This window comes from Ischnura elegans, chromosome 1 (genome assembly GCF_921293095.1).
Source record: "Ischnura elegans chromosome 1, ioIscEleg1.1, whole genome shotgun sequence".
NCBI lineage: Eukaryota > Metazoa > Arthropoda > Insecta > Odonata > Coenagrionidae > Ischnura > Ischnura elegans.
The window spans coordinates 24,840,720-24,867,848 of NC_060246.1; the positions used below are offsets into that span (position 1 = coordinate 24,840,720).

General features: G+C 36.6%; 2 protein-coding genes across 3 annotated transcripts; one reads left to right on the forward strand and one right to left on the reverse strand.

The window, feature by feature from the left end:
- LOC124157467 (RNA polymerase II subunit B1 CTD phosphatase Rpap2) lies at positions 1 to 9,865 on the reverse strand. 2 transcript variants are annotated; one of them, XM_046532213.1, is made up of 8 exons: positions 9,779 to 9,865; positions 9,343 to 9,618; positions 8,873 to 8,987; positions 7,330 to 7,494; positions 7,097 to 7,224; positions 6,214 to 7,014; positions 5,816 to 5,965; positions 1 to 176 (listed from the first exon to the last, which is right to left on the reverse strand). In XM_046532213.1, exons 2-8 carry the CDS (start codon positions 9,354 to 9,356, stop codon positions 14 to 16), a joined length of 1,536 nt encoding a protein of 511 aa, XP_046388169.1. In that variant the 5' UTR covers positions 9,357 to 9,618; positions 9,779 to 9,865; the 3' UTR covers positions 1 to 13. The 2 variants fall into 2 exon arrangements, with proteins under 2 accessions (XP_046388169.1, XP_046388162.1); XM_046532206.1 differs by having other exon boundaries at positions 9,705 to 9,796.
- On the forward strand, positions 9,858 to 26,352 carry LOC124157461 (phosphatidylserine lipase ABHD16A). Its single transcript, XM_046532194.1, has 13 exons — positions 9,858 to 9,949; positions 10,120 to 10,176; positions 12,726 to 12,965; positions 13,058 to 13,128; positions 15,878 to 16,041; positions 16,451 to 16,568; positions 20,148 to 20,283; positions 20,612 to 20,776; positions 21,249 to 21,433; positions 23,926 to 24,059; positions 25,642 to 25,787; positions 25,865 to 25,969; positions 26,057 to 26,352. The coding sequence occupies exons 1-13, from the start codon at positions 9,872 to 9,874 to the stop codon at positions 26,069 to 26,071; spliced, it is 1,614 nt and encodes a 537-aa protein (XP_046388150.1). The 5' UTR covers positions 9,858 to 9,871; the 3' UTR covers positions 26,072 to 26,352.
- The last annotated feature ends 777 nt before the right edge of the window (positions 26,353 to 27,129 follow it).

Sequence of the window (27,129 nt, forward strand, 5' to 3'; positions counted from 1 at the left end):
TCACAACCACACTTTATTGAGTTACATTCATTAAAGAGTCTGCCTCACATAATGATACAAGCAATCGATCCAAGTACCCATAATCCAGCTGGAAAGCCATTAGCATCATTGAACAATATTTTTGTGCCAGTTTTGTCTCCATCAAAGTTTTAACTTTTGCATTCCTGAAAGACAGCCTGAAAGAAAAAATAACAGTCAGATTCCAGTCTGTAGCTTGACATAATCACATAAAGGCATGACGAGATTAGATTCATTCCTAAATATGCCTTTTATGTATAAAAAATATATTTCCAGAAAAATTTTTAGGCATACACACATATTTCCAAGAGATAACACGTTCTAAAAATGCTTAGTCAATAAATACAGTAGGTTAAATAATAGGGCGATTTCCTATCATTTTTTTATTGCCTAAATCAAAAGATCATTATTCCTGAAGTACGCATTTCACGCTCTTAGATTTTATAAACTACGATATCTATTTTTCATGATTAAATGAAAAGTGAAAATTTTCAAGTGCACGAAAATGTGACGGCTCAGTATAAATGCTGGGAAAAGCCCATGTGACGTATTTCTGGTTCCCACTGCCACCGCGTGAGGTGACAATGGGGCGAGGCTTTGAGTGCAGCTATGAAGCAGGCTGCTAGCAGGTAGCAGAGTTACCAGCTAGCAGGTAGGTAGATACAGAAAGGTGTCAAGTAATCTAGCCAATCAAAGTAGAGAAATAGGGAAGTACACTAGTGTTTCAAATGCGCCAAACACATTTTTTAAATTAGAGTTCAGAATAACATAATGTCGTAAAACCACAGTTTAAATCCTAATAGTGAATACTTGATTCGAGATGACCGTCCGAAATATGGAAAAATTCAAAGGCCGCCAAAACGGGTGTCCATGTTGAATATTGGCCGTGACGTCACAAGGCAGTAGCAGAAGGCAGCTTCTACGCCGTTTAGTTCTACCACTGTTATTGCATAGAAAAATTACTGAATTTGAGGGTATCCGTTTTTTGCTGTCATAAAATATCTTCAGAATATATATGTGGCTGCTTCTCTTTTGAGTAAATGACTTCATCATTGCGTAATATATTAATATTCATTTACGTGTCAACTTCAAGTTTGGAAAGAGTAGTACGAATAGCACATTGAATCTTTAATAAATAGATGATGGTATTTATTTTTCGCTGGGTATATTTTGGCACAATGCCGTTCATAATGCCAAAACTTTTTTTGTAAGAACCGAGTCAAACTAATAAACCTATTTCAGACGTTTGCTGCAAGACTTATTCGTTGCGTATGTATTCACGCCGGCCGGAACGTTCGCCCTTCGCAACTAGAATCATGGGATGTTAGTCTTATTTCCGTGCTGGCTGGTTGTTGCAATGGTTCGCTGTCCAGGATGGGTTCAAGAAAAGATAATCTTGGTTGGGAGAAGGAAAATTCCAACGATTTATAAATGGTATACCAAACTTTGATGTATTTATGGTCAATGAATTTTTGAAAAAGGAGGACAGGTTCAACGCTCCATAGAAATGCGAGACGTTAAGGCTAACAAGGGGAGACCACGTGCCTTGCTCCATCTTTTTCAATTAGGGCCTTAGTTAGGCTGTAATTAATTAATTTTCATGCGTTACTTTTCACAAGTCATATATATAAATTCAAAATATCCTCCGTTACTCAATGGGTCGGTTGGGGTAGTTGTAGCGTGTACGAACGAAAGATTCCCACCCTAAGGACCAGGGTTCAAGACTACATTATGGCATTATTTTTTGTTCTCTTCATTGTGATCATACGGCGTCAAGTTTATCATTAATTATAATTGCAGCAATCATTGACATGAGTCAATTTTTGTATCATCATAATGGCGTTTAGGTATTTTAGCAGTGTCATTACAAACGCAGAGATATGATGACTACAAGCGTTGGTGTGCGCTAAAATGTTAATTTTTTCTTTGCTTATACTGACCAACTTCCACATTAAAAATGAAAACCACTCTTGCAAGAGCACATACCATTAAATGCTCGCGGCAAGCAACAATATGCGTACAGACATAATTAATAAGAACACAAAGCGAATATAAAATGCCATATATCTCGAACAATTGTAATTCACATTACTCCAAAGGGAGTTTACTTACTCAGTACCTACCTCAGTACCTTGTACTCAGTACCTACCAGTTAACCTCAGTAGCAGTGCTAAAATAACCATTCCGAAATATAATTTCAATTAACAAATAGGATGAAATGAAAGTTGATAACCCTGGACCGGGCGCGCTGGCGTATAAAATACGTCAATCTTTGAAAACCAAGGGTTTCAACATTGTACGTGCATTCTGGGTTAGAATGGTCTCGTGTATTCCTACAATGTACTTTGACTGCCTATATCGCGAGTTTTCAATGTTGGAGGTATTGTAGTTAATTTTTTAGATCAGCAAGATGAACCCGTCACCAGTGGAGTACAAATTACGCCGCGCGACCTGCCGTGTACCTTTATATCTTTATCACTTATAAATGTACTAATTTCAACAAATAAAGATTAACTTTAACAAAAATCGTTTGTTATCATATATGCACATATCATGGGCAAAGTACGCATTTTGCCCGGTCGTGTAAAATAACAGTCGCGCCATAATTCTTTAACCAAACTACTTTCAGTTTACAAATTACGTAGGTCTACGCGGAAGATGCTATATTTTGACTCAACACACTTTCTGATGTGACTGAGGTACCTATTAAGTAAATTATTATAATATAAATATCAATTTGATCTTACAACACCTTCAAATGATCTTCAAAACAGAATATCATCGATAGGTAAAAGTCAGGAGCAGCCTTGAACCATTTATTCCGTATAGCTTGTGCTTAAGGCACAGGAATGAATATCTTCTCCAGGCTTTTGTTTCGACGTCGAGATGAAATTTGTATCAAAAAAAAATTATAATTCTATTTTGAATTCATGTTTTCGGTACTAGACGACATTTTTAGGAAGGAAACTCCACCGATTCCCGGAAACTGTCGCCGCGCTAAAGAAGGCGACGGAATACAGCGATACTCCACTGGTGACTACTGCCTTGTGACGTCACATCTCAATCAAGATGGAGGCACTGTGTTTCAGCGCAACATGAAATTTTCCGACTTTCAAAACGTTTTAAAGTGCATACCCCAGTTGCAGGAAATAAAAGTGATTATACTAATGTTTCTTTTTTAGGCTAAACTTTCAAATTCAGCAATAAAAAAAAGTTAGTGCACTTCCCTATTTATGCACAAATTTTCAAAATTCCAGGTTAATATTACATAATTACTGTGATAAATAAGACTTTTAAAGCACACAAAAATTCAAAACTTTTAAATAATATTACATTTATGTATTTTCAAGAACAAGGAATAGGTTAGTTAACATACATTGTAATTCACATTCAAATTTATTCAATGCTAGCGAAGAAGCTGCTTCAGCCTTGTACCTAGATGTTGATGTCACCTGGCATTCTATTCTTCGTGTTTTTGAATCTTACTTGAGTCAAGAGTGCAAGACATTTTGATTATGTTGCCTTGTCTGACATTCCTTTGATGTGACTGTAAAAATTCTGCTAAGCTACTGCATTTAAAGTTACAACAAACGCATGACAAACATGACACACAGGCCAGAAAATGGGTATTGTACAATCAAAATTTTATGTGAAATGAATTTGAAATAAAAGGTTTTGAAATTCTCTGTTTGAGCAAAAGTTCATGAATAATTCATGCATTACACCAGGGACTAAAAATTCACCCACAATTCCTGATTTTCCCGGTCGTTGGACACCCTGAGATATATGCACGTGAAAATCATAAGTATCGCGTTAAAAATAGTACAAGCTATTGATCAGGGTTCCCACTCTAACTAAATTATAAAATTCACGTTTTTTTTTCAACAGAGCTGCCCTTAGGGCGGGGCGACTGCCCCGTGCCCCGCGCTTTGGGGGGCCCCGCGTTCGTGAAAAAAAATTAAAATATACGATAGTTTGAAAACGCAATTTCAACTATTACTGTATTGTTAAGTCCGTGCAAGACAAAAAATAATATTATGAAAAAGGAATAATAATGCAGTAATTTAAAGTAAAAAGAGCGCTTTTTATGTTTATTTTACGTTGTAATTTTATGAATAAATATAATTATAAATTTAATTTGTATTATACTATTTTGAACTCAACTGCGTGATGGTATCATAACGGCGTAATTACGAAGTCTAAATTTGGGAGGGGAACACATACTTAGCCAGAGAGTGGTAGGGATTCAAAATGCTCGAGTTTGTAGATGGGGTATAGAGTTTAATATTTTAAGTGAAGGGCCCCGCACTGAAGGTTCGCCCCTAGCCCCGCACCTGCTAGCGCCGTCACTGTTTTTCAAGGTTTTCACGGTCTAAATGTCGCCAAATTCACGGTCTGTTGATAAGCCATTTTAGGCAGAAATATTGATGACGTAACAATCACTGGCCGCAAGTTAACTAAAAATTTATCAACTGCAACAGGCACCGTGAATGCAAACGTAGCAATGGAAGTGCTCTCTCTCTCTCTCCTGATGTCACCCATCCATAGCAAAATTCAGGTCCAGCTAAAGGTTGAGAGTGGGAAAATGGAGGGAGCAGGGTGATAGGGAAGTGTCAGATTTTTCACCAGAGTTAATGAGCACTTAGTTTACCCGTCTTCCAATCACACGCTCTAGATCAATGTGTCGTCATGGCACGCGGACCAATAATAGGGTGGTTTCCTATTATTTTTTTATTGCCTAAATCGAAAGATTATTTCTCCTGGAGTACGTACTTCACGCTTTTAGATTTTTAAATGACGATATCTATTTTTCGCGATTAAATGAAAAGTGAAAATTTTCAAGCGCGCGAAAACGCGACGGGTAAGGAAATCTCTCCGTGTGACGTATTTCTGGTTCCCCCTCCCGTCTTGTGAGGTGACCTTGATCGAGGCTCTGAGCGCTGATAGGACGCAGGATGCCAGCGGATAGCTGAGTACCTTGCTGCCTGGTAGCGCTTGGCTTAAAAAAGGTTTATTAATACCTTATCAAACGAAGAAAACTTTCCGACCTTAGCCAGTTTTAATAGGTGATTATTAAGACATGTTTCCCTGAGCTCTGCGCCTCATGCATGCATTGGTAATCTCGGACGATGTATAACTCCTATCTTCTCCTATAGAAACTAGGTCCCTGTGACGTCACGTGGAGTGGCATCGCATGGGCGCCAATCTGGCCCTTTTCAAATGAGGATAAAAATGGACCATTGCCATTCGTTTAAACCGGTATTTCTAAAACGAAATAATTTGTATATTATGAATACAGTAATGGTGGGTAACGAATCGCAATCAATGCCTTTCGTTTTCTTTGATGAAGGAAACCACCCTATTGCACTTCGAATATACGTGTGCAGATAAATGCGTGGACAGTGACCTTGAAACATGATCGACGTATCAAGTTTTCTTGTGATGAGTCAATCGTAGTTCTACAATCAAGTTTGAGAGATTTTTAAGGTTTTAAGATGAAATTCACAGCTATTTCCAAGTTTTTTCATGGTAGACGAAATTCACGGTTTTAACGGTTGAGTGGGAACCCTGTTGATGAGCCTGATAAGTAGGGTAAGGTGTAAAGCTAAAATATGGGTGACAATCAGTGACTGAGATGTAGGGCAAGTCGACTATCTGGTATAGAGGACTTGCGGAGAAATCATAAGTAAGACATAGACAGGGTGAGCATGATACTAGGGGTTTTGGAAGGTGGCAAAGGATACTAACACAAGAAGGAAAATATTAAAGCTAAAAACAAAAATTCCATGAATCTTACATTTTTAAGATGATTAGGCCAATGAGGTTCCATTCAGCTGGTTTGAACATGATGTTATCGGCCTTTAAGGAAAATGTCATAAACAAACCACGCACATCCTCACTGACATCCATTGAAGTCATCCCCAAAGTTCTCAGCAAATCTGGCAATCTGAAAGTATTGAACAAGCATGACAAATGAGTGGCACATGATTTTAATTTGAATTATATGTAATGAATATTCTGAACCATTAAGAGCTTGATTGAGATGCCACATTATCAATAGCATAATCCATTTCAAATCAAAAAGGAAATTTAAAGGCTTGATTTTAATTTTTAAGCAACCAAACATAAATGAGCTACCATTTAAGATTATGTGGTAAAATTAAAAAATAATTGATCTTGACTTCTGACACTTACACATGCCGCAGACGATCAAGAATTATTCTTCTGCGTAGAGCATTTTGTGCATGTAAATCAACCAAAGGAATTCCTGAACTGTCGATAACTTCATCACTTTTGCATTCATCTTTGAATTTGATAACTGTGTTTCCTCTGTAGAACTCTCTCACTTTTATTTCCATTTTCCTTGCATCTTCTCTCAGCTGTTCAATGTTAGGTAAAGGCTTACTGTCCTTTCTGATGACTTCATCACTCTCTAAATTATCCTCCATATCCAATAAATTTAGTTTCTTACACAAAGCAGAATACCTTTTTTCCATCACAGGGTCCATGGTAAACTGCCCATGTTGGCTGTAACTTTTAAAGCCATCTACTTTATCTTTCATTATTGATTTTGCCCTTTCACTTCCATATATAAATATCAAGGAGTCCAGGGTAAACCATTCACTAAAGCACTGCTCTATTCTTCCGACAAAATTAGGATTCAATGGTTTCTCCTTATTTTTCGTAGTCTTAACCTTCTTTTTCAAAGCTTTATCATGAAGATCTTTTGGATTACCCTGTTGCTCAGACTTTTCAACTGTCTGAGGCTTTTTGCTCAAGTCTTCGCTTTTTGCTCCTAATTCACTATTTTCATTTAAATCCACTTTTTGTGGGTTAGGACCCATTTCTTCATCACTTCCCACTGTCACAGAAGGAATAGTCTGGTCATCACAGGAATTTGGAGCTGGAAACGCCTTATTGTCTTGCTCATCTGTATTGGATTCAACTGTAGTAATAACTTTGTAGTCAAATTCGACTTCCTTTCCCAAGTGTCCTCTAAAAAGAATAGAAATAATGTAAAATTAATACTTAAAAACTAGTTATTTATGGAAATCTAAAAACACTGAACAATATTTACCCAGGTGATCTTGGTGGAAGTAACTTGAAAGTAGGAATAGTTTCACTTTCTCGCAGCCAAACAGGGCTTGTAAGAAGCTGTTCTTTGAGAAATGATGAAGCTTTATAACAATTGTTGCTGCAGAAGTGCTATTTATGAAGACAAATTTGTTGAAAAACCAAACATTAATACACTATTTGAAAAATATTGAAAAGGATTATGTATTAGTAAAACAAAACAACAACTTCACTCACCTTTCTCTCCGTTATGTCATAAACTTTGTTTGTTTTAACAGATATATGGAACTGTTGGCTTGGAATTTTTCCTAATGGTTGGCAACATAGAGGATAGCCACATTGTTTTGAAATTGCCCTTTCTTCGATGACATCTTGGAAATGAGACTGGGATATGTACTGGAGCTGAAATAAATTTGCAAGCAATCATAATTCCGGCACAACTATAAAATGCAAATTATCACTCGAGTGTTTTTAATCTCAAGATAATTAAACTTATTAAGGGCATATTTACTTTTAATCAATGAGAACTCTGACTACAGTAGCAAATAAAACATACTTCATGATAATGTAATATGCTTTCAGACATTCAGGGTCCAACTCATTGTGTCTGAAATTCTGATCACTGATCTACTGCTTTGGGCCAGTTAGTGACTATTATATTCATTCCTACTAGAAGTGAGTGCCACTGGGCAATGCCATCTCCTTAGCCTCTCTTTCACGCAGGTTCATTTCCTAGGTGTTGGTCAATGAATTCACTTTTCTAAAAACATTAAATTACATACATACACCAATGCAGAAAAGGCTCTGAGTTGGCCAATGGTTAGCTGTTTTTTTTTGGTCCCCTCCATTATGATGTAAAGAGGTGTTATATTTTGCGATTCTTGTGTTAAAATTTGCAGCTGAACACAGGAACTTTACATTTCATTACTGAATCTATTATTCTGGTGTGCATTCTTTAATCTCTCTCCCCTCTCTCTCTAAATGCAATTTTGAGAGACCATCTATGCCACTCTATTAATCAGCTGCTTTATGTACTCGGAAGGGATGCCGTGTAGTTGTTAAAGTGTACATCATGAGTGTCATATGTTTTAAAGGAATAAAGCTTGGCTCTGCCATCTAGGCATGTCCTAGGTGTGGTCCTTATTAAAGGTATACTACAAATAATAACTTATGTTGGCTTCATACACAACCAAAAAAATATTCATACTATCAATATGAGCCAATATGGAAGCCTAATTGTCCCCTCTCAGTTTTGCAACAGACAATATGTACCATTTTTACCTACATTTGGAAAAGCCTAGAAGGCCATTTATGTTAATTTAATCATTTTTCTGGCATCCTTCCACAATGAAAGAGGATTCTGGGCATTCTTGTTATGCTGTCTTAAGGCCACAAGATGGCTATACTGGCAGATTTTGATTATGCACCCTCAGCCCCTAAAATATGAATTTGTTGCATCAAGAATGAATAAATGCCCAAAAACAATCATTAACTCCAAACAGATTTGATATCAGTGGCAAGCTGAAACATAAAAAGGCCGTTCCTCATATTCCCCTCATATGAGCCACATATTCCCCATTGATTTCACTGCCTTGTAGGAAATTAAAATCAACGTGGAGTGTGTGGTTTGGTTATTTTGAGGAGAGCTGGTGATTACTTACTGCACATGAATTGGTTTGTCTATGCTCACTAAGTGAAAAAGGATTATGATAATTTCCATATTATTGGCCTCAATAGCAATGTCACTACGCTCGTGGATGACCATCCATATCGTACTCACATTTTCTAGGAACCAGTCTGGCTGCACGCAATCTTCTAGCATGCTTTCGACTATTCTTAAGGCTTTAGTATTACATTCCCTCTTCTTCTGCTCAGTAATTACCAGCGCTTCCTTCCTATATAGAAATGCAATTGATAATTACATTACGTTTAGTCAAGACTCATTAGCATTATAAGAAAGAGGATGGGTTTGAATTTTTATTAGAAAACTAAATTGTACAGGTGAGTTTTCACACACAAGCTATGAAGTTGCGACATTCGAGAATGCGAAGGCCACAAAGTGAATTCAACGCATTACGCAAGCAATAATGGAGATATTATGATAAATATGGGTTCAAGTTAGAAGTAACTAAATGGTAACTCCATTGACTTGGGGTATAAATTCAAATTCTGGAAGTGGTACACACCAATTCAAAAGTTAAACATTTATCTTCACCACACTTAAAACAATTAAAGCCACCAGTGACTTACCTAGTATAGCTCATGTTTCTTCTATTGTGAGCGAATGCCACTGAGTTTGAATCAGTCAGTATAGTTGAATTCGGAAGTGTTCATTGGGAATTCATTACTTCTGGACACAAGTAGTTACTTCCCGTCTTAAAGTCACAGTATATTCTATTATATACAATTTATAAGGCAACAAAAACTTGTCCTATAATTTTCTAGCTTTGAATTGAATCCCAGTGCCTAACTAAGAAACTCATTGCCTTCCCAATGTTTTCGGAATGCAGCACACAGATCTGCCACCTAAATTAGGTCAAAATTATTAATGAATACATGCTTGCAATTTTTTCAAACTACCTTCCGAAATTTCCCCTGACTAGATAACACACATGAAGAAGCTTTACGTCAGTTTCCACCACACTCATTCACCATGAAGTAGGAAATAACAAATATTGGTAGTCACCTGTGTTTACGTCCTTAATGCGCATTCCATATTTCTTTCTTTTTTTGTTGTGGTCTGGGAATTTCATAACTCAATTGTTCATATCAGGGAAAGATGGCTTCCCTCAGGTTGATCTGGCAGTGTATGTTTAGTCCTAAACTGTATAGAATGTATGGCGATGGAAGGTTACAGGTTTGTACTTTAATATAAACGCAATAGTTTACACTGTTTCATGTGTGCTAATTTGTCCAGAAGCAAATATCCTATTTCGGACTGTCATTTTGATATTTCGCTTCCCTCTCCCCTCGTTTGCTCTTTTATCGATTTTACTAATATGTTTTATGAATCTTTCTTGGTCTTAGGGTATGTCGTATGAGCCTAGTCATCTTGAAAAATGGGGTGATCGAGTAATTGAGTCTGTGAGTATTAAGTTATTTCTGTTGTAGTGGTGTGAACCCCTTCCTGTTTTTAGAAAGTCTTACGATAGTATGTCTTTATAATAAGCCTTTTGTAGCCCATTAAAACCTATTTGTTATTTTATCATTACTTTTACTTATCTAAAAACTATTATGAAACTTTTTTGACCATCGCAGGTCATATAAACCTAACAATACTAAATTTGCAACACTGCGTAGATACTATTTAAAATGGTGTCAACTTCACACTCAACTTTTCCCTTGGTTATACATCTAGGATCCTATTTCGTTTTCATCTGGTGGTATATCGTGAAATTTTTTGTGTTTGTTCTCCATAAATTGCGACTTTTTCTGTAGTTGAATCAGTTAACAGCTGAAATGGGTGACTTTGGTAAGAACGTCTCCAGTCTTTGAACACATTGATTTGTGAACTTATAAAGAGCCCAGCAAGAATATGTCTCACTATTTCTGCAATTCTCTCGTCAAGAAAGTGATGCTAGCACCCTATGTACATCTGTTAGGGTGTTATATAGATGGACGTCTGTGGTATTAGGTTGACAAGTTCGGGATTACCTTTGAATTGTTTAAGCGTTTTTTTTCGAGATTAAGTCAATTGCAGTATTTGTGGTGCCTTGTTTTTAGGTGATTTCCTTGCTTGTTGTGATTTATAATAATGAATAAATTAATGTGAAAAATAGTATGATCTCCTACAGTGTCTGTGTATCTTGTACATACTTATGTTATTTAATTGTTGTAACTCAGTATGTCCTTTGTGAAAATAAATGTCTTGATTATGTGCGCTGCACTTTCTTTATAAGTATTCTTGAGTTCTTCTGGCGAGAAATCGTGGATGTATGGATACACTTATTATTATTAAATTGTTACAAGTAGGCCATTGGCCTGGTGGTAACATGAACATATGATGCAGAGACAATAGAAAGCATTTTAAGAAACCCTTGGCCCCTACCTCTTCAACCGCTTTTTAAAAATAGTATGTAAAATTTTCAGAAAGGGCTCATATAGTTTTGCTGGTGGGTCGTTCCAATCCCTTGTGGTCCTATTCAAGAAGAAGAACTGCTTTGCATTTGTCCTTTGTGATCGACACTTTATCTTGAACTGGTGATAATTTTTTCCAACAAAGCAAGGTTTTGTAATGTCCTTTCCAAACTCTTTCCATGCTTTTTCCCCACTTATTATTCTAAACATGCCACATAGCCTGCTTCTTTTCCTCCTCTCTTGTAAACTTTCCCATCTCAGAACTCTGAGCATATCTGAAACTCTTTCCGTTTTCTCGTGCTTTCCTAATACATACCTATCAGCTTTTCTCTGCACCTTCTCCAATTTCTTCACCTCTCCTTTTAAATTTGGGTCCCAAACAAGAGTTGCATACTCTAATGTTGGTTGTACTAGGGTTGTATAGGCCATTTCTTTGGTGGCCTTGGTGCTTCCTCTGAAGTTTCTTATCACGCAGTGCAATATTGTAAACGATTTTTTGATCGTGTGTTCGAGGTTTAAACCCCATCCTAAATTCTTAGATAAATGGACTCCTAAATAATTAAAGCTGTTTGATTTTGGAGTTAAATTACCCGAAAATTCATAATTTATGTTTCCGCATTTTCTTCTGTTACTGAAGTTAACATATTTGCATTTATTTCCATCCCGTTTCTCGATACCCAATTCATTAGTTTGTTTAAGTCATCCTGAAGAGTTGCCTGATCTTACAGTATACATCAAAAATCCACCTCACAGAGACAGGAAAAAGTAAAACCTGAAATACTCATAGTGGCAGTAAAAACACCACCATTTTTATTTCACAGTATGTTGTAGCGCATATTTACATTAACATTTACTTATATATATTCTTTTGGTTCTGAAAATTGTAAGAAATATTCATAATAAGTATCTAAGTACATATATTTTCGACCTAATGTAAAGAAAGGCAAGCAAGCTATTAACTTATTGTCTAATACTCAGCAGAAAGCTCAAGTTTTAAAAAAATCATGATTCGTAAAAGCAAATTAAATTATAGTCAGTGAGCTATTGAGATATAAAATTGTGAAATCCTACCCCAGTGTGGGTATGGTGTATCTTTTTGATCAATGTATTTACAAAGAATCACTGAAAAAGGAAATAAATAAAATTTCATTTTCATAAGACACATTATTCATATTTAGGTTGGTATACCTGAATCATCAGCTTAAGCTAGTTTAGTCAGCTATTTAACCTTTTAATACATGTGTGCTATGTGTTAGGCCGATAATCATTTGCTATCATAAAGATGTTGAGATTCATTTTTCATGTAAGCATAACATTTCATTTTCATTGCTCGGTTGCAATATTTTCTCTCCCAGAAAATTTTTTAGTGTCATAGCGTGTGCTAATGAATCATAATTTCAGTATTACATGTGCTCATTTTTTGTACTTATTGAGAAGTGTTGCATAGACCTGATATTTTGGGAAAATATAGACTGATTTAAATTACAGCAATCAGTCCTTTCATTATTCATATTGGTGTAACTATCAAGTTCTCTTTTTTTATTTTTTTTTTCCAGATATCATTGATGTGGGGAATCAGTCTGTATACGTCACCGTTTATTGCTACATTTTTGTATAGAAGAGGGTACTTACTCATTGATGGAGTAATTAGTATGGTAAAAGTATTGACTGGTGTTGGAGTTATAATTGCTGCCTCCTATTGTATGAGGGGATTAGCAAGATCCCAAAACCCTATGTATATTACATTCCTGACTGCACTGCAAGCAGCCAGGAGAGACTTGAACAAAGACACTAAGGTGATATGTTATTTCCTTGGCTATTTTGTTGATATTTCTCCATTTTGGAATTAAGATTTTTTTAACATGATCAATTGCGATTCGCATTTCAGAAAGCACTTGCTAAGTATGACTTTGATTTCTCTGCATGGCCGGTAGAATTCAAATGGAGTGACATTCAGAGGTAAATAAGGAAATTAGTAATTTTTTGTACTCTAGTCAATTTTCTTAGTAATGAAGATACATGTTATGAGCTGATTTTGATATTTTATTAAGATTACTATTATTGAATCATTTAAATTAATGGGTTTGGTGTCATTCTTCCCCTGAAAATTCCAGGTAATTGAGGTTCTTTTGTTAATTTTAGCCCCAAATTAGTCTACCTGATTATCATTCGTAGAACTGGGTGCTTGCCTTTTTATTTCTTCATGGGATGTGAATATTTAAAGGTCTCCAGGAAGCTGACCTTTAAAAATGGATTTCCTTTAGCAACTGCAGTAAAAAGTAAACTATTCCACGTTCAGAAGGCTCAGTATAATTGTGCACCATGGCGCAGCGAGGGGGGAGGTTTGGAGGACCCCCCCCCCCCCCCCAGAGCTCAGAGAAATTTTTAATTTTAATCCATTTTACTTAATTGGATTGATATTGCTAAAAGAAATAGTGTAAGGATGAATAAAATATCCCTCAGAAAGCCGTAAAACTCACCATTTTGAGCCATTTATCTTTAAAAGTACGCAATTCATTAATCTCGCACCTACCGATTATCCTGGTGGGTATAGTATACCCCCACACACCCAGGTATTAGTTGCACCTAAACCCCTCCCCCCCAGCCTTAATTCCTAGCTGCGCCCCTGATTGTGCATCTCTTGCTAATGAGTGTCCCTGCACATTGGTCATTACAGCTTAGACTGCCCCAACTTCTATCACCCTTGATGGCGACTTTTCCCTGGAACTGAACGTATTCCCTTTTTAGTACATATTATAAATTCCACCTCTTTTCTATGGCCACCTCCTTTAATGGACAGCAATCACTTTTTTTTACCAACAGTAGATCCAAGCAAGTGACCAGCACTTTAGGATCTACACATTTACGTTGGCAAAATACTTTGGAAAATGTTTTAAGGTTTGCTATCTTCTGACCTAGAAACTGTGCATTCCAGGGAGCATTAAGTAAGCCTGTTTCCTCATAATCCAATAGTATTGAAAGCTTTATTTCTTCAAAATAGCCACCCTCAAGGTAGGCTGGTGCTTATATTTAAGAAATAGTCCGATTTAAGAATTTGTGCTCTCTAAATGTGCGAATTGGTGAGAAAAAAATTATGAAAAATCCCCAGGTTCATGCAATGACGAATAGCTATGCCTGAGGTGGCTAAAGGCACAGTTATTTTGAATGTTGAGGTTTTGACCCGGATAAAATGTTTTCGAAGGTAAAAATGATATTTTAAAATCCCTTTGGACAAAATTTTCAACCATTTTGTCATACCTTGATTCCTTTGTGACGGAAGGCTGCCTTAAAGGCACCAGCTACATGTCCCCACCTCCATGCCACCTTGCTTGATTTTGGCGGCACTCCTCAGTCCTGTGGATCTTCACTCTGTCCCCTTACATGCTGACAGAGTGGACCTAGAGTGAGTAATCATGACAAGCAAGGGACACAGGCATCCATTGTCGCACGAACTTGGGGATTTTTTGTAATTATTTTCTCACCAAGTCACACGTTTTTAGTCCACGAATTCTAAAATCGCACCATTTTTTAAATATATGTGCCAGGGTACCCTCCCAGTTCTAAAGCGTTTTGTTTCATTTCTACTCCTGGCTTTATGATATAGTAATTGAATCGAATGTTGAAAGCTCTTAGCAGATAATGGTATCATATAGATGATGGGTAACTATGAACGTATTTATCATGTTTTTATTCATATCCTTGACCATTATTACTCCATGAAAATATAACCCTTCTCTCAAAGTGCCAGGATGGTTCCCGGGGTTGTTTCATAGTCTTAAGCCTCAGGACTCGAATCCGTGTAGGAAGGTGACAGCAAAGAGTTTTTCGTAAAAAGTTATGCCAGCAAGTAGCATTAATCTTAGGGATTTCTTCTGAAAAAAATATTATTGTATCCTTAAGTTGTGAATAATTTCAATGCACAAAACACTCATCATTGATAATCAAATTTCATGTTATGAGTTGCTTGACTTTGCTTGAAATCCTAATCCTATAAAGTATCTCATGACTTTATCTCTTTGAATGGGTCTTTGAAAGCAGGCTGAGGGCAAATTGGTTCCTATAATTCGTGACTGTCCGGTTTTCCATGTAAGGATTATGTTTTGATAAAAATATCCGAGATAATAGGCTTTACTCAACAACACTGGTAAAAAGCAACTGCACCTTTGCATCAAAAAAATTGCTGGTGACAAATTTCATTCTATACAAAATATTGGAGAGTTCTAAGGCTGTGTTCAGATTTAGTAAGAATCACCAATAAATGTATGATTGTAAAAAAAAACGAATTTTGATGAGATAAGAAGCATGATTTTGTGGGACAATTATAGAAAATCTGGGCGAGAAACTGCAAAAAATTGTTCTTTCTTAGAGACCTCTATCAAGTGCTTTCAAGAGGATGTATTTATTACATGCTCTTGCTAATTTGAAATTATGTGAAGCTGTTATCTCAGCAAAAAATGAACATGATAGAAACCTGATCAGAGTGGAGAGTTCAGCCGATTAAAGCAGCTCAACTATAGCAAACTATGATCTTCTCTTGTGCCTACATTTATTCCCTTTGTTTGATTTATGAATCTGATCTGAAATGGATAAAATTACAGTGTAATCATCTTTAAATGGGTTGAGTTAATGCACTTGAAGTAGTTTTGATAACTTTATTACTCATGAATATATTGCTAAAAGTTTCCCTTCTATTTTTTCCCTATCTCAGTGAAGAAACCTTGCATCGCTTATGTGTGGAGCAGCAGCAGACAAGATCTACATTTGACAGGATTGTATCACTGCCCTTGCAGTTGATATGTTATGTTGTGGCTCACACGTTTGGCATTAAGCTTGCCTATCCTGGTTCTTCATCAATTCTGCAAATGTTTTTATGTAAGATCTGAGTTGCTCTCTTTTCTTCTATACAATAATATGTACATCCATTGCATTGAATTGAAGGTTTTTGTCCTTATTTCCCTCTAAAGAAAGAAGGACTTAGTTCAAAAGTCATTTCGTTGTGTTAGGAAGGAAAGTTCATCATAACTACTACTTGGAAACCAAGTTAAGTTTTTTGATCTATTGCCATAGGTTTTGTTGTATTTATTAGCCAATGGATGTATTTTCATTCATAATTTCAATTTCATCATTCTTTGTTACTTATCTATTCTCTTATTATGACCTGATGAGTTAACTTAGGATTACTCATAAGAGTCTATTTAAGTTATTAGTTAAGAGTCTAAAGAGTATTTTCTATAAAGAGATTTATTTATATTTAATCACTGTTTTAATTTCATATTTCCAGTTGAGCCATTGTTACAAGGGAGGTCGAAGTTGGTGGAAGAAAACGATGCTGTGAGGTATAAGCTGCAGACCAGAGATGGCAATAACATAGATACTATGTTTGTGGATCAGAGGGGGAAGTATGTATTCCATGGTTTCGGTTATCCTTGCATATTTCCTTATTCTCAGTCCCCAGACCTTGTCTCTTATATTTCTCTTTCTTACATTTTTCCATCTGAACTTGTTGACTAGGTTTTGCCTAACAACATGAGTGTTCTAAAAAAGTCCAGATATTCTTGAATCTCAGCTACATTTCACCTATTTTCCTAACAAGGCTATGTAGTGGTAGAGGAGATATGCAACAGATTTTATTTTTTTAAATTATATGCCTCCCTGTGAAGTACCGTATAAGCACATGTAAGAGATGCACCCTTATTTTGAGCATCATAGCTAAAGAAAAAAAATTTTGCGGCATTTTTTTAACCTATTGTGCGGTGTTGCAGACGTATGCCTGACCTTTTGACAGTTATCAAATTTTCCTCTTTCAACACTAAAAATTTACGCAGCATTTTTTCAGCTAAATTTACACGATACGTATGCTGCTCGGAGATAAGAAGGTATTCATTTGTAGCCTTAACTTATGATGCTTACTAGGTATAGTTGGATCGGAAACCTCGGATCCAAATATCCACGGTTAATGCCCTTCACATTATACTTCGGATCCAAATTCGTGGAAGAAATAGAATCTGAATCCAAAATTTTAAATCAATGCTTTTGTGACTGCAACATCCCATTAGAATGAGTAGAAAGAGTCCCGATCCTCTCTTTGCATAAGCCGTTGCTCTACGATGCTTGTCCAACTCACGAAAAATTTTGTTTAAACGCTCTCATAGGAGTATTGCAACAAAATTGCAGCCGTGGAAAATTTTAAGGCAAAACACGACCGGCACATAGTGTGAATCTTCCCAAGAGATTGGACAACAATCGGGGGAGTCTCAGTGCCGTAGGATAATAATCACGTCATAGATTTCACAGAACCACACTCGGCCCTCCATCAGCCAATGCCTCGGCCATTTTTTCCTTTCCGAGACCCCACATCACTTGCCTATATACTTGAGACCATAAATCACTTGCCTCAAAGAAAAATATCAAATTTCACGGAAACAATGGAAATGTGTTTCATCCCTACCCCGTCTCACTAACTGACCTTTTTCAGTCTACCAGCTTCAATTCTCCCAGTTTCTGGAGGCCAAATGCTAGGATGAGTCACCTACCGAGCTTGAAGATATCTCGATAGCTTTCGGCAATGGTGTGATTCTATGACACGCACGAGGTTCAAACAAGAATGAGACTTAACGCGACGCATATCTGACAGTATTTAAGTTTTTTAAGCATAGCATGAGTGCATTCAAATAAGACAAGACGGACTGGAAACTTCAAGCAATGCAAACTGCGTATATCACATTGCTGCGCCTTCGCCCCTTCACTTTGAAGGCAACTATGTCACATGCAAGATTGGACCTGATTTTCCCTTGCTCCTCCGCTCGTAGCTTGAAAGACGGAGGGAGTGCGCTCCTTCCCCTCGACCTTTCCTTCAGTGCTCTTCACTTATAAGCATTTCCAATTTCTTACATTACGAATTTTTTAAACCGCAGGTTTTGACGCAAATATAATTTTCAGTTGCAATAATCCTCATAATAGCGCATGAAGATGATTTTTGAAAAATCAGGTCCTTAAAGTAATGGAAATTACTCGGCAAGACAGATGTTGACTATTAACCAGGTATTGTCCTTCAAAGCTACGTGTTTCTCTACGTTTGATTTGCGATTACTATTTGCAATATAAATGGTGCGGGATGCCCACTCATGGTAGTGAATTTAGCGTGTCCTCAGGAGCGAAAAACCCTGCGCGATCTTTTCCATGTTCACCTCTGAGGTACCAACGTGACGGCACGATGCTAATGAGCAAGAAAAGCATACCGGAGCAGTTTTAAAATACGTCTAAGGGAGAAACTCCCCTGCCTGCCACATGTTTTTGATCTAAGGTTACAGATGACTGACTCACGCTGAAAACCAAGGCCACTCAGTTCCCCTTGGACTTGCGACTGGTGAAGGGGAGGTGGGGAAATACGAAGTTTGTGTAAAAGGTGCACCCCCATTTTCGGCTGCAATTTCTGGGAAAAAAGGTGCACCTCTTACATACGCTTATACGGTAATAATTGCTGTAAATGTCCAACTTCTATTTAATGTAATTTTTTGAGTTTTTTTTGTTCAATTCGAACTCTCAAAGTGATTGAACTATATGCATATTTCCTGCAGTTGATTTGACAAGGTCATAATAGTGGCTTTAAGGTTGATTTCTGGTTATAAATGACTAATTGTTAATGTTCTAGTCAAGATGATTTGCTCAAATATGAACTCTTATTCAACATGATATCTCAAGTCGCTCTTTCAAGAATTTTTAATGTCCATGCATACATAGTTGGGTATTGATTTGTGAAACAAAAGGAACTTGAAGGTTTCAAACAAAATATTCTTTTTGTTTCTTTTCTCAATATAATTATTTTACACTATCATAGTTTTTATTGAAAAGGCAGTAGACAAAAAAGGAAGTGGAACAGGAATCAATTTTGAAATAATAAGATTGAATTTTACAAAGTTTTGATTTGTGACAGTAATTATGATGGGTACTTATATGGATGATGAGTGATGGATATAATGGTTGTATTTGATTTTTCAATTTACAATCTTATGTAGTGGATACAATGGTTTCATTATTTGATAACACTAATTAGCAATTTATAAGTAGAGATACCTCTTCAGGCCTCATTGCTCAGGACTAGATTTGAAAATCATACCCACGTTAGGTGATAGTGCATATTCTTATGCGTGCCTGATGACTAATGCATGTTATGCTATTTCTAAGGGCACGCTGATTTACAAAGTAAATAATTTTAGGTCTCTTAAACATTATTAATTAGGGTACATAATATGTAATGCTTTCCCAGCGAACAATGCTAGTGAAGATCTCTCATGTTTCACATTGGTTTTCCATCTCTTCTTACATTCGTTTGAGTGGCGTGCTCGTCATCTTCAGGAATACAAGTGGTATTCCTTTCACAATTGCTGGTTTATATACTTTTTTTACATGCAGGTTTGAGTGAACATCTTCTCTCAGTGTCTCCCGATTGGTCGTCTGTCACCTCTGACTTTCAGGGGATGTTCCCACAGTACTATGAGAATCATGCGATCCACTTGAGGACACGAAACTTCTTTGTAGATCTCACAGGTACTGGGATCAAATAGTAAAAGAAGCATCCAGATTCAGCTACGTGGCAATATGTACTATGAACAGAGGCACTAGATACAACATCAGTAGAACATCTCCTGAAAGTCAGAGGCGACACCCAACCAAGCAGGAGACTCAGAGAGAAGATATGTATTGCCCAAACCCAGTAATATGTATATAAACCAGAAATTGTGTACGGACTCACTTGGACTCTTGAATCCCTGGAGACAATGAGCATGTAGCTTGTCGAAATGTTGGAAGGAGAGATGGAAAACCTAACCAGATGTAAAAACCCAACAAACCTTCTAAGGTTTCTCGGGTTTTTGTGACGGTGAACACCGTTATTAATAAGAAGTTAACTGAAGATGACATTGAAAACACTCAATTGTGTACCATTCTAAGTTGGCATTATTTTTCATCCTTACTTTTAGGCATCTTCATGGCAATACCTTGGTTATATGCTGTGAGGGAAATGCTGGATTTTATGAAATTGGTATCATGGTCACCCCTATTGAAGCTGGATATTCTGTTTTTGGTTGGAATCATCCTGGATTTGGTGGAAGCACGGTGAGAGTTAATACTTAAAATTATTGTTATCACACTTTGAACTCCCTATAATTCATAAACACTCCATCCATGTGTGATTTTCAAATCTCTGGGGATACATATACCATGATCTTTATGAAAAACTTTGTGCCAAGAATGTCATTACTGCAAATGTTATGGATTTTTCACAAATGTCGTAGGAATGTGAATACTTACACGTAATGGCATGATACTCAAAGGAAGCGTAGCTGAGAAAAACTCTATCAATGATGACGTTTGGCTGTTTATGGAAGATTTGGCAATGTTAATTATATTCAAGGTATCTACTAAAATGCCATCCTTGTTTCAGGGTGTTCCTTTCCCAGATCAAGAAACGAAGGGAATTGATGCTGTAATTCAATTTGCTATCAACAACCTCAAATTTCGTGCAGAAAATATTGTGCTTTTTGGATGGAGCATTGGAGGGTATTCTGCAAGTTGGGCAGCTATGAATTATCCAGAGATCAAAGGAGTGGTGAGTTTAATGATTGGTACTTGTCAGTGAGGCATGTAAAGCTTCAAACAAACTATTTTTTTGTTTCTTTTCCCAATATAATTATTTTACACTATCATAGTTTTTTTGAAAAGGCAATAGACAAAAAAGGAAGTGGAAAAGGAATCAATTTTGAAATAATAAGGTTATTATATTAATGTGTTGTCAGTTTTTCAGTCATTTTTTAAGTAATCAATCTGTATAGTACTAACTTACTTATTGTATATTACTTAATGAAATGTAGCTGATATAAAACGAAAGACTTTGCTATATTTTAATAATGTTTAGCTATTAACAAGAAACTGATTACCATAATTAAATTCAGCTCTGGCAGTTGTTGAAATTGTTTCAATATTCTGCTAAGAAAAATATTTTTTCAGAGCTTTGTCATAATTCTTTGATATGTACATAATTGCAATTGAGAAGTGCTTGTAACCTTTGATTTATTTTACAGATACTTGATGCAACGTTTGATGATATATTGCCTCTGGCATTGCCGATAATGCCTAAATCATGGGGGCCATTGGTAAGAATGACTATAAGGAACTACATAAACTTGAATATTTATGAACAACTGTCAAAATATCCTGGGCCGATTCATTTAATCAGGAGAACTGAAGATGAAATTATATGCACAGAGTAAGTTTATGTCTATTGGCTAATTTTCCTGTATCTCTCTTAGTATTAGTTGTTAAGCTGATAACTCCTGGCTGAGAGTTGCTCTATTCCTGTTTTTGTTTTAAAATGAATGAATGTAAATAGTTAAAGGATTTTTTGTGCTGAGTTTGGAAATAACGCATTTTTAATTCCATGTCATAACAGATTTTTATCATAGATCATGGAAGAGTGAAAAAATAAAAATTATTATTTAATCATTTTGCTATTCGGTTATGTACAAAATGTCCTCATGTGAGAATAATTTTATATGAGGAATCCAATCTATCTGATAAAAATAATCTATTATTGCACCAATAAGCAATGAATCATGGATTAAATGAACAGGGAAAAATGTGAACCTATATGCTAATAAGGAAATAAAACTTTGTAAGGTTCACTGTTATTTAATTATGGGCACGACCCGGGTTTCGTAACTTGGTTACATCATCAGGTGACTGATCTTGCATGCATCACAAATTTATACACTAAGTACACAAGTGACCTAGAGCACCTGGCGATGTAACCAAGTTACGAAACCCGGGTCGTGCCCATAATTAAATAACAGTGAACCTTACAAAGTTTTATTTCCTTACTTCCAGTATGGAGAGGTTTCACAAAGTAAAGCCTGAAGTTATTACAGTAGACTCTCGTTAATACGAACAACGTTGTTACGAAGTTCTCGTTATTACAAGGCAAATCGTTGGTCCCGTCGAAAGGGCCTATCCAAGCAATAGTAAAAGAAACGTTATTACGAAATTTTCGTTTTTACGAAATTACGAACCTATGTCCCGGTCCCGGCAGTTACAATACGAACTTTATTACGAAGTTGCACGCACAAGTCACGGTATTTAGGTGGATATTCACTACACTTAAGTTTCAATAATTGCGCCACGTTTAAGTTATTCTCGTTTACTGTGCCTAAGAGCGTCAATTATGGTTCTTTATTCAGTTTACACGCAAAATCATATAACTAGCTTCATTCCTGTGTAGTCAGGGTGCCCTACTCATAACCGTTCGTATATAGGATGTACAGTCAGACCTCTTCCTATGCACATTCGATTTACGAATTTTCAGAGATACGAGCATTCAAAATTTTCAAATTTCAAATTTGGCGCCTTTCGATTTGGCCGATACTACACGGTGTGGCGCTGGGAAACTCACTGTGATCATGATCTGAATAAGGTATCAATGAAAATGGAGTGAATTTAGGAACTGTTCAACGTTTCGCCCGTTCTTCGTCACTGCGGGGAGCTATTTTTTCGGCTCCGAATGCATCGCAGGCCCCGCTAGATCAGTTCGCCACAAGCTTGAGTAAGCGCATACGTGTAATGCAGTGTTGCATCCCGCAGGATAACCTTACTCTGCGATAAATTACATAGTCCGGCTGGCGAGGGTTGTCCGATTACGGCACAATAGGATGGGCGGATAATCCTGCGCCAGCAGGGTTTAAAGCCAACCGCTGTCCCCCAAACGCACCTCACACCCTCGCCTAGTCATACAACGTTGTCAAATGCATAAACGAACACCGAAATAAGCCTGATCCACCAAAATAAGCCCATTCTTCGAATCACAGAACAAGTGATTATTCCTCTAGGTCCTTGACGCTCGTCGTCCCTTCCGGATCTTTTCTTCACGGAACACTTTGTAAGCGTTTCCCTTTCTTACATGGCAGCCTTGCCCCCTCCCCAGACCTAGACCATTTGGTCTGTAATTGGACAACTCTCGGTGGCCGGACTGTAATTTTATCAACCAAGGAACAAGGTCTTGGGACGCATCGAGTTTGAATATCGGAGTTCATGTATTCGGGAAGATATCAACCCTCGAATGCGTCATGGCGCAGTCTTCTGTTGAAAAACTGAAACGCATTTTCCTGTTTATATTTCTTTCCGCGTATTATAATACACTATTGCTTTCGACGATTCCTAAAAGAAACGTTCTTACGAACTTCGTCATTACGAACCTCCGATTTTTCGGTCCCGTGAACTTCGTAATAACGAGAGTCTACTGTAGTTATACTATATGCTAATATTTTACAATGCACTGCATAGATTCTTTGGTATATCAAACATAGTACAATGAAAGGTCCAATTAACTAGTGCTCATAATCCCTGGAAAATCGCTCGCTTAATTTGGTGGTAATATCTGATTGTGAACGATGAAGCTCTTCAATTCCCTCATTCTCCTTTAATTTATGTTCATCTTTCATACATGTGCTATTTCACGGAGGAATAAGATTGCCTTTGTCTCAGCCCTTTCTCAACCCTCTAGCATTCATTTATTTTCATTAGAAAATTTTCACTATAATTTTTTCTGATAATGAGTAACATTCAAACAATTATTTTCAATGTTAATCATAATGTTTTCATGATTTGTGAAAAAAATTGATGTGATTGTGTGTGACGGTTGTTTTCAGAAATTGTGGGAAAATATAATCATGAGTAATCATTATATGTTTCCTTTTATTTATTCATTAGTAAATCAGATTCATCGTCCAACCGAGGGAACAATTTGCTTTTGAAATTGTTGAAGTACCGGTATCCATTGATTGTTGATGATGAATCCTTGCCTGTTATTCATGAATGGCTTAGGATGGACTCAGAACGTTACTGTAAGTTATTTAAGTATTTGTGTATTTCAGGTATTACCTTATTTACTTGTATATTTTACATGTTTTATAAAGTACTAATAGCTTTCTCAGAAGTTTGCCTGATGGATATATTTGCCTGATTTTTTTATATTCTTGAATTACCACCCAACATTTCAATGAGAGTTGGGGACTCAGTAACTGTAGCAGAGTAACTGGAATGGTTACCTTTCATTTTCTTTTTACTTGTAACTGTCAACTCATCGCTTTCTGAAAGTTATTGTTACTTTATGGCATATACTCTACTGGGGCACATACATAGTTCCAAAAGCTTGTGCTGTATGAATGAGTGTACTAAGAATATTTCCGAGGCATGAACTCTGGAGGTATCGCTCTATTTTTTATTAATAATAATGCACGAATACTACACCTGGTAGCATGTCATCTATTTTCACATAGTGGCTCACTAAGTACACATGAGTTTCTACAATGGCGCTCAAATTGCTAAAAGCTTGTATGGTAGCAAGTTTGTCAGTTCTCCTCCTTTCTGCAAAAGTATCTTCGTGGTTAAAGAAAACCCTCCTGATTGTGGAGTAAATACAGGCCTCGTGAAAAAAATCTGATCAATAGCTGTAACGATACTTGTAACTGTAACTAGTTCGTATTTGAAATTGCAAACGATACTTGTAACTGACTACAAATTTTTAAAAGTAACTATAATTGATCCTAATTCCATTTTTTTTTTTACTTTACCCATCTCTGATTTCAATCATGTTTGTACTTATCTAGTGGAAATTCTTATAACATTTGTTTCTAAAACTTGCCGAGACATCGTCTGCTTTACTGAAACCTAAGAACTAATGTTATTTGCTTGTAAATGGGTGTCTTGAATTTTGATAGATTGTAGATTGAATCTATTCCTGAGTAATATGATATGATTTTCTTTTAATAGAAATTGTGCTGAACATTAAAATTATGAATGTTTACATCATTGCATTTCAATCATACTTAGTTGGTTTTACACCTAAGATCCCGCCTTAATTTTCCATCATTTCCTTGTAAGTTGTCTTTGTTTATGTGAGACTTACAAACTCCTCGGGTCACTATCATTAGTGAACCGAGTTATCAGAATAAAACTATTTATTATTAATAATATGATTATGAGATTTCAGCTGTGGGGGAACACCAAAAATTCCCTGCTTAACCAACATCCTTCCCTCTTAAACAGTTTTCAGCATCCTTTCCGATCCATCAATAGCCTCTCTTCCCTTCCATCTCCAGTACAAGTTTGTTTTTCTCATGGCCCATCTAAAGTTTGCAAATCTATTTATGAGTTTTTGCTCATTTTTATTGATATGGGCAGTAAAAACTCTCAAGAGACAAGTTAGTAGATTATGGTTATTTTTCCACTTTTTATTTTTGTTAAGCATTCCCTTAATTCCACAGCAGCAAAGTCATGTGATCAACTCCTGTTAGAGAATGCTTTGTAGTGCTTGGTCGACTTGTGCTATTGGGTGCTAGGATTCAGTATAGGTTATTGCTTATGATCTATGCATTCCATGTTCTTTGTTTCTTAGGTGTGTTTTTTTCCCATCCATATTTTTAGCATCCTTATGGAACAAGTACAACGTGAGTGAAGATTTATGCACTGCTTCACTGATCTCATATGTGAATGACCATTCCAACTCTTATCCAATGCTCATTGGTGAAAACTACAACTCAGAAATGAAAATTTCACTGAGTCTTTTTCTGGTGAGTCATGAAAATTTATAGTAAGATGCTCAATTTCTTTGGATTCCTGTCATTACCCCATCTTTTTTTTATTTTAGGCTAACAAGTATATGTCAAATTTCAAATCCTCTCACTGCACTCCCTTACCAGCTAATTTATTCAGACTCCCGTGGGAAGTATTACCTGACATAGAGTATTTGAAGGTATGTGTTTAGATTGTTTTTTTTTTTGTGTTAACTACAAGTGACTGTTTGCTTTTCCTCTGCTTAAGAATCAATTTCACTTTTCAGGTTGACATGTCATAGGCATAGTATTGTTATAGGCATATATTTGTGGATGTAATGCATGAAATTTATGTAATGAAGGCGCTGAATGATTTCAAAGTGTACCTTCATTTGCATACCACATCAATGGCTAAGTCAACACTGAAAGACTGTGGGATGTGGATGAAGCAAATTGATCTGAACTGATTGTTTTCTTTTTGTTGTGTGGTTGCTGTTGACACTTTTGGTATTATGTGCTTTGTACTCAAATTTATGTGCTGAATTTTATTATTATTTAATAAATGGAAAATTTTCCATGGAAATACCCATGTTTTATTTTAGATTTCCCCAATTGTGTATTAAGGCTTTCATAGTTCATGATGAATGACTTATCCTCTTCATTCCCCTTCCCCAGTTAACCAAAATCCTTCCCTCTAACACAGTTTTCAGCATCCCCTCCTTAGTTAGTGACTGGTCCATTTGTTTTGATCGCCGCAATACAGAAGGGAGACTCAAGTGGCAGCGTCTCTCAGATTGGGATTAGGACACCAAAGAATTGCAATTCACGCGAATCAGATCTCAAAGAAGTTGAATTGACAGAGGTTGGTGATGGTTTTTAAATGAAACTGAGGCAGGCAGAAACACCCCACTCTCGTGTCTACCTGTAGACTGCCCATATTCCTCGTTCATCTGGGCCTAGTGACCAGGGGAGGAAGAGGAGGGGGTGGCTTGATCCGATCTGAGCCTAGAATGTGAGAAACTCATTATCGGCAGTGAGACAAGGACCATCTGTCCATAATATTTAGATGTTTCAGTCTGGTCGAGGAGATGCTGGCCCCATATGTCCTCGATGACTGATAACCCAAACTTATGGGTTGGGAACCTTGCATTCGGCGAATGTGGTGACGAGACGACAGAAATATGCTTGAACGATTGTCTCGCACTTGGATACAAGGGGTGCAAAGAAAACACTGGGGTAAATGGGGGTCCTCCCCTAGAAAATTTTGGGAATTTTAATGTTGTGAACATGATTTTTAGGACTCAAAAACAGTTATTTTGTGCGAGTAATAATTATAAGTTATTTTTTGAGGCCGTCTTAC